Genomic DNA, 18,109 nt, shown 5'->3' with positions numbered 1-18,109 from the left:
TTCATTGATCATATGTTATTTTATTGCATTGAATTCAGTAGCTAAAATAAAATATGCCTATAACATACAGGTGATTAAATCATCAGATTTGGTGGCAAAAAGGCAGCAAAATGAGAAATAAATATATAAATAGATGAATGACTGACACCTTGTCTCCTGCACACACCTTCAAGTTGAATGCACTCAAAGTAACCTTAAACTCAGTCTGAGCAGATGCCGCTGGCAGGTGGTCGGAGCAGAATAGCAATGAAGGATTGATCGAGCCCATTGGCAGTGACTGGCTAGTGACTGATCATATCTCGCTTCCTCGGGGTGTTCGGAGTCACGGCCGAGCTCAGGTTCAGTAACCAGGCAGCTAAAGCCACTGGACAGGATCCTCGGATGGTTTTGACCTGCTGACCGGCTAGCTGCTCACGGTTTGTCGCCGGCTACAGGTCCGGAAAGAGAGATGTATCGTCAAAACACATGGACGTATTAACAAGTAGAAGGATTCAAGAGTCCGGTTTTAAAAAGCAGGTCAGTGATACACGTCTTATTGATTCAGCATAGCATCACAAAGCAGCAATTGTTCAACAACGGATGTCAAATTTTACAATCAAATATTGTACAATGAAAGAGGTAAATATGCAGCAATATGACCCATCAGGGTTTCTTGTTAATCGTGTGTCCAAGTAACTGCTTTTAGCCCTTTGACTGGTGCAAGACACATTCACATCAATCTTAGTGCATCGCTGGTTTCAGGATGTTTGATTATCCACAATTGCTTTTTTTTAAATTCAGTTTCCTTGTTTTAATAACTAAAATCAGAAACTCATTCATTGACACAAGTGCTTCGATTCACAGTACCTTTGTATAGCCATAAAAAAACAGATTATTGCATACTATGCTAGTAGCACACCAACCTTGGCTCAGCTGGATGTTCTGTACCAAAGTTACCGCCAGACTGAAGCGAGTTGGCGTCTGTTGTGTGGCTTGCCTGGTTATTCTACAGAAAACCATCATCACCTTCATGTTCAACACATTCAAACTGAGTCCCACTCCTCCCACTCAGACAAACATTACATTCATTACTTCATGTGAACTGATTTGTGTGACCCATTTGGGTGTGCAATATTGCTGAAAAGCTATCTTGGAAGACATGCCAACGCTAAACCTTTACGTTAGGTGATCTCTGAAATGAGCAAAGTGCACAGTCTGTCTCTCTTCACATCTTTTTAGGGGGAACCCTGCATTCACACGATACTCTCAGCAGTGGGAAAGGATATAAACAGAGGAGAGCAATTTTTGGTTTCAGTCAGAACTGAATACAGTTGTGGACAATTCTCCAACTAAACAGGTGAAGCTAAAAGGTTACACAAAATTGCCTGGACAATGAGGGTTTTAAACAAATACAACAAATCACAGAGTGTGGCTAGAATATAATACACAGAACAGTTGATATTTTCATGAGGTGTTATATATACTCATCAGTACATGTTCGGTTTATTACCATATTCAAAGACGCAATAACCTGTAGAAAAAAATGATCCGTCATTGTCCATTATCATCCATTTTCCATTCACTCTGATTAAAAATGAAACCACTGAACTCCAATCTGATTAAAATAACACACCCTCCTACCGTAAAATTTGACAAAGTAGTGGTTAAAACGATGCCAAGAAGGAGATGACATCTCCTTTTGTTCAGGCATTCAAGGAGGGTGTGTCTGAACCTCACAAGTTGGAGGGAAGTTTGGACTGTTTGTGTTCGTTCTCTAGCGTTTTAGGAGATCTAGTGGGAGGAGGCTGAACACCGACGGGCTGGTTCTGTGGTTCTGGTCCTGAATGTGTCCGACTGACAGGAGTGGCTTGACCGGGGATGGGGGTGTAGGGTTTATTGACAGCCATGGGGGAGGAGAAGGGGCTCAGCGCCCCTGCTACCCTTTCAGAGGAGCCGCTAATGGCCAAAGGCCTTTCCTGGTGTATAGAGCTGTGAGAGCCTGAGATAGTCTTTATTTCCTGGGTAAAGAGCTCCACCGAGGACTCGGCCCTCTCTTTGAGGGTACAAGCCACCCTGGCAGGGCATGAGGTCTGAGGGGTGACAGGGCTGTGAGAGCTCTTGGTGCTGGGGAGCTCGCTGCGGTGAACTGTCCTTCCCCTCGCAGGGCTCTGTATACTCGGACTGTGGACTGGAGGCGTGTAGCAAGGCGAGGCCTCCGCAGACCCATACTGGGCCAGGGAGGCAAGGGCAGAGTGTTCAGGGAGAACCTGGGGAAGGAAAACAGACTGGAGTCCTGCCAGGCTGTGCTGGGCCAGAGAGGCTGCAGCCCCGGCTCCGACTGCAGACACCGGCTGAATAAACCCAGAGGAGGAGTGAGTGTTGGTGATGAAGGGGAAATGTGGCAGACTCAGACCGCTGGATGTCCTGCCGACTCTTTCATGACTGGACCCCATCTGCTGCATGGTGGCGTGAGGGGTCTGCTGCAGCTGGCTTAGTATTGGACTGACTGAGCTGGAGATCAGAGGGCTTATGGCGGAGACTGAGGGGGCTGGGAATCTCCCAGCTAGCCTCCCTGGCGCCCCCTGTTGGAGTAAACCTAACGGAAGTGGTGGGGTGGTCATAGCACCGTGGAAGGGCTGAGAGTGGAGCTGAGCGGAGCAGGTGTAGGAGACAGTGGCCTGGCTGATGGGGAACACTGAGGCGATGCCAGAGTGGGGAGGATGGGGCAGAGGCTGGTGGGCGGGCAGAGGGGCCAGGGGCTGCAGGCTGCTGGTGAAGATGGGCTGTGATGACAGTGCGGGGGACATGGGGACCGTGGAGAGATGCTGGGGCTTGGAGAACATCAGAGTGGGAATCTCAATCCCAGATCCGAGCTTGGCAGAGATGGCAGGAGAAACGGGCCCCGACCCACAGCTACTGGAGGTGTTCGCTCCAACGTGGACTCGCTTTAGATGGCTGGCGGGGTCCTTCCCAGAGCCAGAGGTTTGTGGCGCCAGAGGATGGTGGAAGAGGATGGGAGGCAGCTGAGAGTGGTGGGCCAAGGCCAGAGCCAGCGGGGTGGTGGCAGCAGCAGCCTGGAGCGGAGCCTGAACCAGCGGGGCCCAGATGACTGGGGTGGGCGACGGAGGAGCAGCAGGAGTGTTTATATTTTGTGCAGCGCTGCTCTGGATCAGCTGTGTGCACTGGGCCATGTCACGGTCATGCTGCACTATTCTTTGGATGATCTCACTCTCATGAATATTTAGAGTTCCAGAACTTTGGTGATGCTGGACTTTATGCTGAAGAACAGAGTTCCTCTTCCCTGTTAAGAAAAGAGAAATAAAGCCCTGCTATTTTCACCAAACTGACATTTTTTTCCACAACTGAGCATGTCTACTTATGAGAGCAGGTGTCTAACAACCCAGAGCAACGCAAACACGAAAGACATCAGCTTCAAAAATCTTAATGTTTCTTATTCCGCACACGCAGCTCCTGTTGTAGATGAAAGCAGATGGCTTCATTAACTATCACCTATCAAGTCACTTTTCACTGCAAAAAACTAATTCTATAAAAAGACAGATTATATTCTAGAAATCTATGATAGTATAGTATATTATGGATAAATTAGAAGTTTTCTTGTTGAGTTTTACCTTAAACTAGTGGTGTTGTGACCGTTACTTAAAAATGAATAACTGATGTCATGTTAACGATTCACAAACGATAATATCACAAATAATCTGGTGTCACTAACAATCTGGCTGACATTCCAACGGGAACAACACACAGTACAGTTATATGCACAGATTGTGCATCTCCCTACACTCTTAAAAGGCTAAAAACAAAGTCAAAGATGAATCTGACAGCATTATTTTTCTATATATGTCCCTATATTATAGTGACTTCTTTTGGACAAGATAATAGCGTACTGAAAACATGACATTGTGACAGCCCCACACCTTGATTCCCCAATTATGCTGCAATTCGAAATCAGAGCTGCATGATACTGCAAGAAACTGGGACTACAACATTTTTGTTGTATCTGCACGTATTGTGATATTAAAGCAGACTGGAATTTGTACCACATGACTTGAAAAACTCTGTTTGGGAAGAGCTATTAATTCTAAAACGATGTGGTGATTTGTAGGATAATGCATCTGCAGAGAAAATTTAAAAAAAAAAGATTTTTTTTTAAAAGCTGTAAGGAACCTTTCGCTTATGGTGCAACACTGGCAAAACCATTCAAAAATAGCCTTCCGCTTTGGATGGCACTCACAAAGAGCTTTCTGGTGCTACTTGACACAAAACTAGTTGTGCTTCCTTGTGTGTCGGCAACAATTTGCAAGACAGGTACCTGTTGTTGGCCAGCATCAGGTACTAGCTGATGTTACGTTTCTTTTGCAACCAAATCTTTCATTTCAGTGTCTCTCACTAGCTCCTCATTTATTTTGCTGTGCATCCAAGAACCTTTAAATCAGACTCAGTTATGTTCTATCAGAAAAATAAAAAAATCTTGTCCATTAGTCATGCAAAATGAGAACTGTGCAAGTTTTCTTTTTCTATCAAGCAGCAAAGAAAGTGAACATGGCGTGTTTGAGTTCATGTGTGCACACTGCAGCACAGATGCTCAAACAATACATTGTGCAGTCCTACTCCAGAATAGACAATAAGGAACTTTTACCCTCTCATATTTTATCACTGGCTTATAATGTGGATTTCTTCACACACACTCAAATAACTACATCACACTACAGATTCCAGCTTATTACTGCGCACCTGCAACCTGGAATTACCTGCAGAACAGTCCAAAGCCGACTCGACTTTTATCCTTTGGGTGTTTAATTTCATCTTATTTCACTTCTAGCTGCACTTACTTGTGTTAATTTATTAGTTTCTTACTTGTTGTGATTATTATATTGATTATTTTAGCAACTTTGACTTTTAGTAATTTATTGTCATTGTTCTCCAAGATTCTTATATGTGTGCCTGGATTCACTGTACATTATAAATGAGGCCTCCATACCTTCACGTATTCCAAGTTTACAAAAATGTTGAATGGACTGCAAAACCATTAAAATGCCACACTTTTGTTTTGCCACCTTATTAAGTTTATCAATAATCAAGTGAGTTAATATTTCACGTATTTCTTGACGTGTACATAAATGATCTTGACTTGCATTCATATGAGATTCCGATGTTCAATAAAGTCAGAGGAAGCTCCGATTTGATCTGATTTGCTTCGCATCATTTAATGGGAGTGCTCCGATTTGTAATAGTTACTTTTTATTCCCTGGGAAAAAAAAAACATCCATTCATCCTTGTTTGTTGCTACTAAATTGTTGGAATGGCTTTGCTGGATGCTGTGCTTAAATATGTGTCAGTCAGTCAGTGCTGCTACCATCACTGGAGTTTTGTTTCCCTCCACCAGTAGCACTTATTTATGAAACCGCTACGGGTGAAATAACCACTGATTTGAATTCAGTATGAGTTGATTGAAAGCAAAAATATAATTAAGTGTAAAAATCTAAGGAATTAAAATGGGTCCTGCAAACAGATTTTATTTTTTCAATAATTACTCACCGATGCGGTCCAGGCGGTCCAGGGCCACAGTCTCAAACGCCCTCCTCATCATGGGATACTCCTCCAGCACCTCGTTGAAGTTGTCCACGGACAGAGAGTAAAGCCGGCAGTAGTTATCAGCTCGCACGCTGGCTGTCCTCCTGCCCCGGGTCAGAAGGCAGATCTCTGCAGGGAGAAAGGCAAAAAAAAGTTCAACTGTTGGCTCATCTACTTTAAAGGACTCCCTGCAGAGTCCAAGACAGGTATTAACACCCCAGATTAAAAAAATGGGTCACAGTTATTTCGTCTTATATAATGACTTCCTTCCTTCTTACACAAGTTTTATGATGCACCAAAACAGAAATCGTATCTTCTTTAGATCCATTCACAAAAGAAAAGTCTAAAATAGTATTATTAATGTGAGACGATAACGCACGAAAAGACCGATGCCTCTGAAGCTCACAGATGGAGCACTTAATGCAATTTCTGCAGCTTACAGTTCGTTCTGACCTCGTCTGCCGTGCCAGATCAAAAAAATAAAATAATGCGCCATTAAAAGAGAGAGAGAGAGAGAGAGAAAAAAAAAAAAAGAGTAGACATATTTTTCAGGACAGACATATTGAGGATATAGACACAAGCACACACACAGACTCACACGCTCGCTTTCCTGTCCCGTTTATCGATTTAATCCATTTATTACACATGACAAAACAGGATTTCTGACATATTCATCTTGTGTGTTGGTTTGGACGTTTTCTGTCCTCATTTACCATTTTCACATCTGTTTGTATTTGGCTGTGCTAAATAAATTCATGTTTCAGGATTAATACAATGATATTTTTACCTGCTGTGTGAATAAATATTAAAATGCGGTCAGAAATAACCTCTACCCTTGGTTTCTGAGGTTGGGCGTTGACACTTTCACTTAAAAATGCAAACTAATTTATATATTTATACTTCCTAGTTGACATTTGATGACATTTCACTTTGCTGCACACCTAGATACAAACGACCGGTTGGGCTGACGTAAGCAAGGAGGCAACAAATAGAAAGTTCTGGATTTTAGCTTTAAATATGGTGCTAACAAAGGGGAAAACCCCACAGATGGAATCAAAGATCACAAAGCTTTGCTCCTCTTAGTCCGGAGCCCTTTTAAGAAGATGATGTGGACAATTTTTCCCAGCTGCAATAGTCAGGGAAGTTAATCTGCTGAGTGCCTGAACAAAATAAATCAAAACAAATCATACAATCACTACTCCTTTACACACATTCAGCTGACCCACTCCATGCTGCAGGATACATTAGCATGCAGTGCAGCAGGCTGTGTGCACATTTTACCTCCAAAGTAAGAGCCGTCGGACAGCTTGGTGTCTTTGCTGCTCTTGGTCAGGACACTGACGACCCCGTGCTGGATGAAATACATTTTCTTGCCGATGGTTCCTTCTCTGATGATGTAGTCGCCCGGTTGGAAGACCTCAAAGCGCAGTTTGGTCAGCATGGACGTGACAAAGTTGGGATCGGCGTTGGCGAACAGGGGCATGGAGGCCACCAGTTTACGACAGTTAAAGTTAATGATCTCCTGCAGAAGACATGGTGGGTAAAAAAAAAAAAAAACGTGTTTTAATGTTCTGCTGAGGCCTTCCCGTCGCTGCGCACGGGGCTGTGTTGCTACATGTGTACATTTCAATCATTATAAAAGCAGGGTGGTTAACAGCTTAGTGCTCTGTTAATGAGGTTCTCTGTCCTCTTACAGTCTACAGCCATTACTAATCAGATTACATGACTATTAACATTATCGTGCAAACTAAGACAGCCATATTAGATGAAATCAATAATACACTGCACTCCATTTAGAATAAGGATGCTCCCTTAATTTATTCACATCTGTATGACTGAGAGCCTGACTAACACTTCAGACATATTCAGAAACATTCTACCTTAAATCTCGCTTCTAACAGTATAATGCAGCTGTAAATATTAGCATAGTCTTTGTTTATTTAGACGCAGCGTTTGGAAAAAAAATTAAAATTCTCCTATGAAAAATTATGTATAATATATAACTGTGCTTTCCTATATTGTCATTATCTTTTTGACACTGGCAAAGATGTTCACAAATACATCATGAACATACATCTACGACCGTGTTTGCATCCTTAAAGAGTCGTCTACTTATTCTTTTCTTGTGAAAATGTGAAGACAACACGACGAATAATCAGAGTCGTTATAAATCACACAGCAGCATCAACGGGGATGACAGCTGACCTCTCGCAGCGGTTCGTTGAGCTCCTCCAAAATGCTCTCCTCGTCAAACATCTTGCCCTGGTAGCGGTGCTCGTAGTAGTCGTGGATCCTCTGGCGCATGTCGGCAGGGAGCTTGTGGAAGGACATGTACTGCTCCACTTGTTTGTACTGCAACAACGGTGCAGTTAATGAAAATGACAAAATTAATGATGTTAATTAATTAGCGAAACACTGCGATCAACCTTCAAGAAAGCACTCGTGACTGCAGCTGCAACGTAGCTGCATTTGCATCCAAGACATGCAAAGTCATGTCAAAATGGATATATTAAAGTGATTGATGTGTTGGCTCAGAGGTGGACTATAATGTGTCTCATTATGTTAACAGTCAACTGTCAGGCCATCTGTGAAACCTGCCCACAGTGCAATGTTGTGACTCTGCCCCATCTGACAATTAGAGTTGCGCTCTGCAGGCTACGGCTAATAACATTAACTACTGTGCCCTTCAGCAGTGTACTCTAACGGCAACGCATCAGAAATGGTCAGCGGAATCAGAACATGTATGTATGACATTTTGTGCTGCTTCACTCCTATTAGCTCTCTATTTATGTGTCAGAAAGTAACCATGACTTTTTCTGTTTCTCTCTCTTTTCCCACTTACCAACACTCTCAGATCACTTTATGTGCACTGTTAAGATTTATGTCGGGGTGTGAAAGATGTTTTTTGCAAACAAAAAGGTGGATTTACTTGTTGCTTCATTATTGGATTAAAATTTGGCATTTTTCAACATTTAAACCTGTGGCTAAAACAAGTAACTCAATACTTAAATGGAAGAACTTGTAAATATTGTTCTAATACTATATAACATTATAATATCATGCATTATACTATTGAATTTTTAATACGAATCCATTAATATGAGTAACATCTCACTATTGTATTTTCTCTTTCTTTAATATCACATCATATTCCATAAACTGATTGTGTGTTTTGTATATAATCATAATCTGTAAAGTAACAATTAAAGCTGCTAAACAGTATTCCTTTCTGAAAGGTAGAGGAATAGAAGTGAAATGTGGCATAAAATATTCATAAAGTGCAACTAAAGTTAATCAAAAATACCTCAAAACTGTACAGTACTTATGTGAATGCTTTATCCTTAGTTATATTCCACAGCTGACTTCTCCCTTGGATCTAAAAAAAATGTTGATTTTCTAGGACAACTATGAGTCATGCCTGGAACAAACACCCACCTTTTCCTGGTACTGCCTCCTGGAGGAGTCCAGAGACTGAATGAGTGCAGTCGCATGCCCCACAAACATGGCAAAGCAGGTAGCGCCCACGATCATGCTGAGGATGGTGAGCCACACGTCAGCCATGCCGATGGGGGGATACAGGCCGTAGCCGATGCACAGCATGTGACTCATGGCCTTGAACAGGGCATAGGAGTACTGCTGACCCCAAGTGTCGTTCTGTGAGGGACGTGGAGGAGGAAAGAGAAAGTTTATCAAGATCTCCACAGCATTAATGCTGCATCATGCCTGTGTGAGTTTATGTTCATGAACACCGATGATGACCTTTATTCTCCAGGTTTGTCTGCTATCTTAACATGTTTGCTCCTATTCTTATAGAGTCGGTGTAATTTTTGGGAATTCTATTTCAGTTTCAGCTCTAAGTAGTGACACTTTTTCATATATATGCAGCACATAACCAAAAAATACATTGTTTAAAATCAAAGTATGAGCAAGTATGAGGATGTTTTAGGTACTTATTGATATACAATCTGTCCAGTTATTACAATGTCATGTTTTTGTAATGTTTTATATGTCACAGTATATTGGCATTCATTTTCTGTTTATATACCAGGATCCAAATATGGATTCTTCACACAAGGAGTTACAATAAACTCTTAATAAAGTCTTATATCTATGAAAAAGTTGAGTGTCTGTAGCTGCAAGATAACTTTGCTGCAATCTATATGGTCAAGCTAGTAACTACTGAAACTTAAACATAAAGATGGTGAAATGATCCCCATGTGCTTTTGACAGGAATACATTTGGATGCTGTCTGACTCATAAATAATCCACCTACCACCATCTTGTTTCTGGTGACCCAGCAGTCAGCAGGGAAGTCTTGCAGCATTGGAACCAGGAACTGCAGACATCCGTCCCAGTGACACAGCAGCAGCATCATACCAATCAGGTTCATGATTCGCACCATGGCGCTGGCCAGGTCATACGTCATGTGGAAAATCTATGACACAGAGTGTCAGCATTAAGTGAAATGAAACAATGAAACGCACGTCTCTTTGTAAATAAATCTATGGAATTTCAACTCTCCCTCTTGCAATCAGAGGATTTGAGCTATACAGTAGGTGCGTTGTGTGTCCAATACCAGACCGCACTTAATCTTCTAGAGACCACCAGAGGCTGTTTCAGTGTTGAGCAACCATCTGCAACATTCATGCCCAGTGGGGATGGAATTATAAAAATAAGATAATGCATTCAAATATCTGTTATTAAGAAAGTTGCTTGTGTTTGAGTGAGTGCGTCTTAAAGGCAGGTGAAAAAATTAACTCGACGGCAGGATCATGTGATTTTTTCTTGGTATAGAAAGTTGAAAGGTATTTGCACAGGCTGGGTCATGATCTAAGAGAAGTCTGCCAGTATGAGAGAAATCTAAAGCAACAAAAGAATTACAGAATAAAACTGCAGCTAACCATCTACATTAGCAACTAATCTGCTCGAAATAATAGGAAAAATTCACATATTCTCACAGAAACTATTGTAAAAGACTTCAAATGTTCACATTAACAGACAGAAGAAAAGGATTTGGGGAAAAAAAAAAGCTAAAATGATCATGAAGCTTTTTGCAATTAATTTTCTGTAGACTAATTGCTTCAGTTCTTTCTTCAGACTCTCCTAAAACACTTTAATCATCCAAGCAGCTGTTCACAGTTAGCGGGTATGACATCTTAAATGAAGCTCTAAAGTGCCTGTCCTCGTCTACCTCTTCCCACTGGTGGATGTAGCGGATGAGTCTGGAGAGTCGCAGCAGCCGCAGCAGACTAAGGATCTTTGTGAATCGGACGATTCTCAAGGCTCTGGCCGTCTTGTAAAAGTCCGAGTCGATGCGCGTCTCTACGATAAGAAAGATGTAGTCCACGGGTATGGAGGAGACGAAGTCCACCACGAACCAGCTCTTCAGGTACTTGACCTTGATCTGATGCGGGTCCAGGATGATCTCCGTGTTGTCCTCCTTCACGATGCCTGTGCGGAAGTTGAGCACCAGGTCCAGTAGGAAGAAGGTGTCCGACACCACGTTGAAGACGATCCAGGGCGGCGTGTGCTCGTCCTTGAAGAAGGTGATGCCCACAGGGATGATGATGAGGTTCCCCACCATCAGCAGCAGCATAGTCAGATCCCAGTAGAACCTGAAACACACAGAGATGGAGACAACTCAGTCAGCTAGGCTCAGAAATGGGCTCTCGATGTTTTTTTTTTTGCGTTTGTGACACAATAAAAGAAAGAACACACGTCTACATAATGTCAACAACACAATAAATCAGACACTTATTTCCAGACAGCACTGATGCGTGCCAAATACAGCAAAAGAACATACAATATAGCTGAGAACATGAGCCAGCACTTCAAAGTTTCCCCTAAGCTACATTCTAATTTTTTAAAACTGATTTGGCTACTTTTTTTATATATATGAAAAGTTAAGGTGTTTCTGGCACAAATGAATCAAAAGACACAAACATTCACATTAGTATTGAACCTCAGCATTTTCAGCAACAGACTCATAACTTCACTCACACATTTGACAAAATAACCGAGTCGAACACTTTGTGTCAGTTTGCATTAGTGACCTCCATGAGACTGCAGGCATCACTGCACCTCCAGTCGCACAAATGTTTTGAAGTAATTTGTTTTGTCACTTCTGTGCCTTCATTAGAAGTTTGAAGTGCAGGGATTAAGAGAAATGAGGGTGGAGAGAAATTGGGAAATGTGCAATAAAGGTCGATATCAAGCCTGCAGCTAAGGATTATTTTTATTCTCTATTAATCCTTTTCTTGATTTCTAGAATATGGTGAAAATGTTGATGAGACAAAATGATGCTCTCAAATCAAAGATGTTCAGCTTAAGAAGTGAACAATATCGAAAATATTTACATTTAAGAGGCTGGAATGAAAGAATTTCAGCTTTTTTCTTTTAAAAATCCTCATGCTATTAAACAATTATCAAAAGAGCTACAATTAATTTAGTAGCCAACAACTAATTGATGAATCATGTCAGGGCCACGGTGGTCACCACAAAACAAACCGCTGAGGGGCCCGGTTAGCAGCTGGTTTTGTAATTAATTAATCATTATTTTTTCACAAAAATGTCAAAAGTTTGCTGGTTTCAGCTTCTGAAATATGCGACACTAATGTTTTCTTTATCAGACAGTTCAATAAATACCTCTTGGTGTTGGACTATGAGCCAGTGAATAAAACTAATAAGATCATGTCACGTTTGATTCCAGGAATATTTACAGATTTTATGTCAATTAAGAAAATAATGAGCCAATGAATTAATAATGAAATACTTGCATCCCTTTTAAAAGCACTGGGTTTTAACTTTTTGCTCTGTTGTCTTTAAGAGAAGTTATAAAAAAAACAAAAAGAGACACTGGAACAGATCATGAATAGAAAACAAATTTTATCAAAGGCTGCTGTTCGGTTCACACAACACTTTAAAAGCAAGAGTCTGACTCGGCTGTGTCCGTGCGCATACTGAGTGTGTGCTGCATATTCAAAGCAAATCCGGACGTGTAGAAACTTCAAATGGAAATTAATCTCTGTGCAACTCGCAGTCTCACGCTGTAACTCAAAACCCAGTAGATTTATGTTCAAATGAGCGGAAACACTCCAAACAAACTCACTGAGCACAAACACGCACAAAGCAAGAAATGGGGTGACTCTAGACAATAACAGTGGCTCTCTAATTCAGCTCAATATCAGACCTCAGGCCACAGGGAGAAAGAAGAAAATGGGTTATTGGAATTCATCTGAATTGCTCATGAGGAAATATTGATTTTCACAAGTTTCAGAAGCACTGTGGTCAATTCCATTTATAGTCGAATGATAAAAGCGGCTGCTATTAGTTGTTTACAGTAAAATTGGCACTTTAAGTGCACTCAAAACTATTTTTGATCAAATTTATAGTCTCATTAGGTATATGACTAATAAGAGCCCCATTTTAGGTTGAAATGCAGTCGCATAATCTGACACCATCTCCAGCTCTTTACATTTCACTTCTTACTGTTGGATATTGTAGCTATTTGAAACCTTTATCCCCTTGATTTCACATACTGACGGCATTATCTGAATTCTATAAAGCACCACAGGAGACATACAGTCCTGTACAGCTCATTCACACAGTGCATAAGATGTGTTTGTTTTCCAAATGTGTATGTGAATGCAGGAACAGAAAACTTGTGTGTGTGATTACAGGTCTGATCAATTTCAGTGACCTAATTATCAGTTGATCGATTCAACAGGAGCATGACACACCTAAAGGGTCAGGAAAGCTCCACAAGGATCCACACATTACAACACTTCAGGCTACTTGTGTGATGGATACACTTCAAGAGAAGAGATGGAAAATCATGTCATCAACAGGTATGGTTCCAAACTTTAGACTGAGAGAGGAAGGTGAAGTATCTGCATGCGATGACGGTGTTTATGGGTGTTGCAAACTATAGTAGCATTTGATAGAGAAACAGCTCGGAGCCACAGAGAGCAGCTCTCTGTTACTGACATCGTAACACTTGCTGGGCGTGCATGAGTCATATGTACAAGACAGCGCAAAGAGGCTAGTTAACACTTCAACATTCACCCCTTTTCCATTTCAAAAATGCTAAAAGCTTGAAAGAATATTGTTGGTTGAACCGTTAGAGAGGAAAGTTGGCAGCACAGAGTGACTTAAGTATGTGGCCCCAGAGAATGAAAGTGTGAACTCTCATTACAAATTTAGGAAATATTATTGCTGCAGTATTAGCATCTTAAAAATCACAGTCTGAATCGTGACTCTTTGTGCTTCCGAACGTTCAGAAATATGCAGAAGTGACCAGGCGATCTTCCACTTCTACCATTCAGAGTTTACTTAGACCCAACCTTCACAGGAGAACATCACAAAAAGCAGCAACCAGCGAGAACAGGGTGGCCATTTGTTCTAATCAGCTTTCTGTTGTTCTCTGCCAAACAAAGCATTTGCATTTCGCTCTGCATCTGCCCGTTGTCTCTACAGTGACACACTGGTCCTAATTGCACTTCCCCTCTCAGGCTAAATCCACCGTTATCTCCTGGGAATCCATGTCATCTCCAGAAGTCAGCTCCCATCAGCCAGATGTTGAGTAGTTAGCATTACTGCTCGGCACACGTCACAGTGCTGCAGAACACTGGAACAGCTGGATAAAAAATAAATAAATTAGAAAAAATAAAAGGTCTGCAGAGGACAGTACATTACTGCCATCCCCTGCAGACCACCCTGTTGGCTCATCAGCTGACTGTGCACGCAGCATTCTGCCCAACATCTTGCTGGAGTAATCTGGTGTTACCATCAAACTAAAGCTGACAGTCATGGGGTCTGTGGACCTAGACTGTTGCAAAGAGGAATCTTGCACTATTTGGGTCAGAGTGCAAATACGTTAAAGAGCATGAGAACACAAAGAGAGGGGAGTTATGAGCCAAGTGAACACAAAAAGGCTTAAAATTGTGAAAGGAGCTTAGATCAATCAGGACAGCTGAAAAAGGGATCACATTTGTACTAGAGATACTTATCTCTTGTTGCCAGAGCACAGCTGAAGCACAACAGCCTGCATGCAGCTCAGTGGCTTAACACACACCTGTACTGTGGCTCAGGCCCACCAGCAATCATATTAACCATATTTACGCAGCGTGCCAGTTCAGTGTGTCTGCTGCTGTATCCACAGACGGCTGTAATTAAGGACAGCAGTTACTGATGGCATAAATACCAGAGACTGTATTTCTAAAAAGATACAAGGCGAGAACATGGGTTATAGTATAAGGAGCTGATGCACAGTGGTCATGGAAACACTCAGCATGGTAGCTTAGACATCAGGGAGCGGAGTCGCCCGTTTGCAGGATCAAAACCTGTAATGCTGGATTCGGCAGCGCCACAAAATCCTGGAATAATCTTTAGTGCTGCAAAGGTTCACATCTGTAACTTCAAATGCGATCTGCAGGATGAAGCATTCACCTTTAGAGGCCCGAACCACGCAGCAAAACCCAAAGTGTGGCCCAAACCGAGCAGGAAGTAATGACACCTCATAGCTCCAACAGAGTCAACAGCTGGGTGTCCTGATTCCTCGCAACATCATTTTCATTTCAATATCTCTTTCTGTCTCGCTCTCTCTGCTCCGTGTGTGTTTTGTGGTGTGTCCCCTCCCCGTCCACACCATCTCCGCTCCATTAGACTAATTGTACTGTAATAATCTCCACTGATGTGTGCTTCTAATATCTTGAATGGTCATGTTACCCTATTTTGATTACCCCATTTCCAAGCCCCTGCTGCACTCTCTGTAATCCACTGCCCTCGCTAAATGATAAAAAAAAAAAAAAAAAGTGTAATTCAGATGAGTGGAAAAAAAACTGCAGTAAAACACATCGGCATACAACTGACCAGTGAAAATATGATGACAGCGAGCCTCAAGGTTAAATGTCAGGAAAATCTCGACGGTGGCGATGAACAGAATTCTGCTTTGCATGCAGGGAGATGGTACAGCGTGGAAGGCAAATTAGGACATTACAGGCTGGCTTAGTTTGGTGCGCAAAATAAATTAACAGAAAACTACACAGAAATGTGGTTAGACAATTATATAGGCTGTTTCTGTGGGAATTTAACTGCACACACACACACACACACACACACACACACACACACACACACATCTGTAGGCCACACAAAAGCTGGGCCTATATCCTGCATATGTATAATATAAATCACAATGACGGCTAAATTATAAGAGGATTTTTAGATGCCAGTCAAGTTCTTTATGCTGCATCAAATGTTCCCTTGAAAGAATGACTTAAAACGATTATTTTCAGAAGTTAAGCCATTTATCTATTGAAGGTGCAGCTTAGGATACAACCTATCCTTCACTCATGATTGTCATGTTATTATCATCACAGTAAATAAAGGAAAACACTCATGATATTCTTTGTCTCACCAAGTTTCCAATCTCAGAATGATGTTTCTCTACCTCTGTAGGCCCAAAGAGCCTGAAACGTGTGACAGGATCACTGCAGCAGTAGGTACAGCCTGCAAAGAAAGGTTTTTGTGCACATCAATTACCTAAAATCACTGTAGGGGTGGATTATCCAGAAGCCTGCAGACTTTACTCGCTCCCTCTCATGCTCCACGGCCCTCTCACTCCCCAACATCCGCACGGAGAACTTGTTGACTCCCGGCTGGAGCATCGCTCCGAACTGCCGGTGCATGAAGCCGGCTTGGTACAGCCGGTCATCCTCGGGGATGATCTGCTCGGTGCCCTCCAACTTGATGAAACTTGACTGGTCAAACAGTGACGGTTGCCCGGCTGCGCAAATCAGTCCACCGGTTGCCGGCTGTTGGGCCCCGGGGCCGTACACGTCGGAGAAACTCTCGTTGACTCCGGCATCAGCCTCGGGGATGAGGCGCCGCTGCTCCGCCACATCTGACTCCGGAGGATGCCGCCCGGTGATGGAAGAGATGCTCCCCCTGAAAAAGCGACAGTCCCCGTTCAAGTTGGTCCTCACAGTAACGTCCCTGTCCAAGTCTTCGCTCCTGGCCTCGTCAATGCTCTTGCAACTGCTGGTAGGAGACGGAGAGGACAAATGTTTTAGCCGAATACTTTTCCTCTTAGTGTCCTTGTCGCCGCTGTCTCCTTCGTCAATCACAAAGGGTTTTTGCCCAATGTTTTGCGGCAAGCTGTAGAGCCGTTTGCGCATGGAAGACTGGAATCTTTCCATTTTTGTGCGGGAGAAGGAGAGGTGCGCTCTAAGGACAGCCCGTGAAAACACAGGGATGAATCATGAATCTCGTACACTTGGGGTGCCGCTGGAGGCAAAACAGTGACGGCGCATCCGCAGGACAGGTCGTATCTTATCTGACACTTGGGACGTGCCGCTCTCCACCGGTTCAAACATTGAGATGCGTCAACGAAACGCGGCCGCTTCCATCAGACAGTCATGTGAAAGCGGCGGACGAGAAAATGCATGTAAATCCAGGTAAGCTCAGTGAGTGCAGACGGGAGCGCATCAGGATGCAGCATGCTGAGCGTCGGACGTGCCGGAGTGGGAGAATGCTGCTGCTGCTGCTGAGCTCCTCAATGACAAAGCATGATCTCCACCTCCCCGAAATGTCTGAGCTCTCCCTCAGTGCAAGGTGAACACACGCGCACACGCACGGAGCTGGCACCAGCGTCCAAACAGCGCTCACATCACTGATCCATCAGCCTGCCGCTTTCTAATAACGTGAATATCGATGGGGCTAATCTATCGGGTTGCCATAGAAGCCAGGATGGCACATGCGCTCACCCCGCCCAGTCAGGACAACTGGAGAGGATGATTCAAGGATGCCATCCAGCCTTGGAGTTGATAGTTTAACTCTAGTTGAGAGACAGAGGAGAGATGTGTTGGGCTGAGCTGTGTTGAGCCTTAATGGATCAGGCCTGTTACTGGTGAACTACACTGATGTGGTGCCAAAATAATGAAGAAGTGACGCTTGCAACTTAAAGACTCATCTATGAACAACAGTTTGCTTACCTGCAGAATGTGTTTGCATGACAGATTATGATAGTATATTAAAGCAACAACCAAGACAACACAGGCTGCTAAAAGATGCAGAGAAAATGCCCAAGTCTGATTCCCACCATGCAGTCACAAAACAGACAAAAAGGTCACGCACCAACATGTCAATGTGCATTTGCAGCATCCATACAGCATTAGATATGGATACTGTAAGTTTACCAAGCTGCAAAATGTGCAAAAATCTTTCCAATAATACCTGTAATCCAGCTCCCCTCACCAATAGAAGCTGATGTACCACACTGAAATTGTGTTTTACATTTTCTGATCAACCTTAAACCCACAGCTTCACATGGTGGAGAAATTTTGCGTGTATAATACTCAATAATTCCCCTTCTAATGCTGGATTTATTGAATGTTACATACCTGCTGCAGGATTCACAACTAATATATTACACTGAGCTTCAACCTGTTTGGTCACCTATTCCCTGTCCCGCTGCAGTGTTTCATTTTAATGAACTCAAGACACTTTCACTCATACAGAAATGAAGGGACACTTTCCT

The 18,109-nt window shown here is 42.7% G+C and overlaps 1 protein-coding gene across 1 annotated transcript; it reads right to left on the bottom strand.

Moving 5' to 3' along the window:
* LOC110950358 (potassium/sodium hyperpolarization-activated cyclic nucleotide-gated channel 3-like) lies at nt 1-17,338 on the bottom strand. The gene is made up of 8 exons (XM_022192913.2): nt 16,114-17,338; nt 10,763-11,186; nt 9,845-10,006; nt 9,007-9,225; nt 7,777-7,923; nt 6,853-7,093; nt 5,536-5,700; nt 1-3,280 (listed from the first exon to the last, which is right to left on the bottom strand). Exons 1-8 carry the CDS (start codon nt 16,767-16,769, stop codon nt 1,713-1,715), a joined length of 3,582 nt encoding a protein of 1,193 aa, XP_022048605.1. The 5' UTR covers nt 16,770-17,338; the 3' UTR covers nt 1-1,712.
* Between the last annotated feature and the right edge of the window lie 771 nt (nt 17,339-18,109).

The sequence above is a fragment of the Acanthochromis polyacanthus genome, chromosome 8, assembly GCF_021347895.1.
Source record: "Acanthochromis polyacanthus isolate Apoly-LR-REF ecotype Palm Island chromosome 8, KAUST_Apoly_ChrSc, whole genome shotgun sequence".
Lineage (NCBI taxonomy): Eukaryota > Metazoa > Chordata > Actinopteri > Pomacentridae > Acanthochromis > Acanthochromis polyacanthus.
The sequence above is the reverse complement of the archived record's forward strand: the minus strand, read 5'-3'. Positions and strand labels throughout refer to the sequence as shown.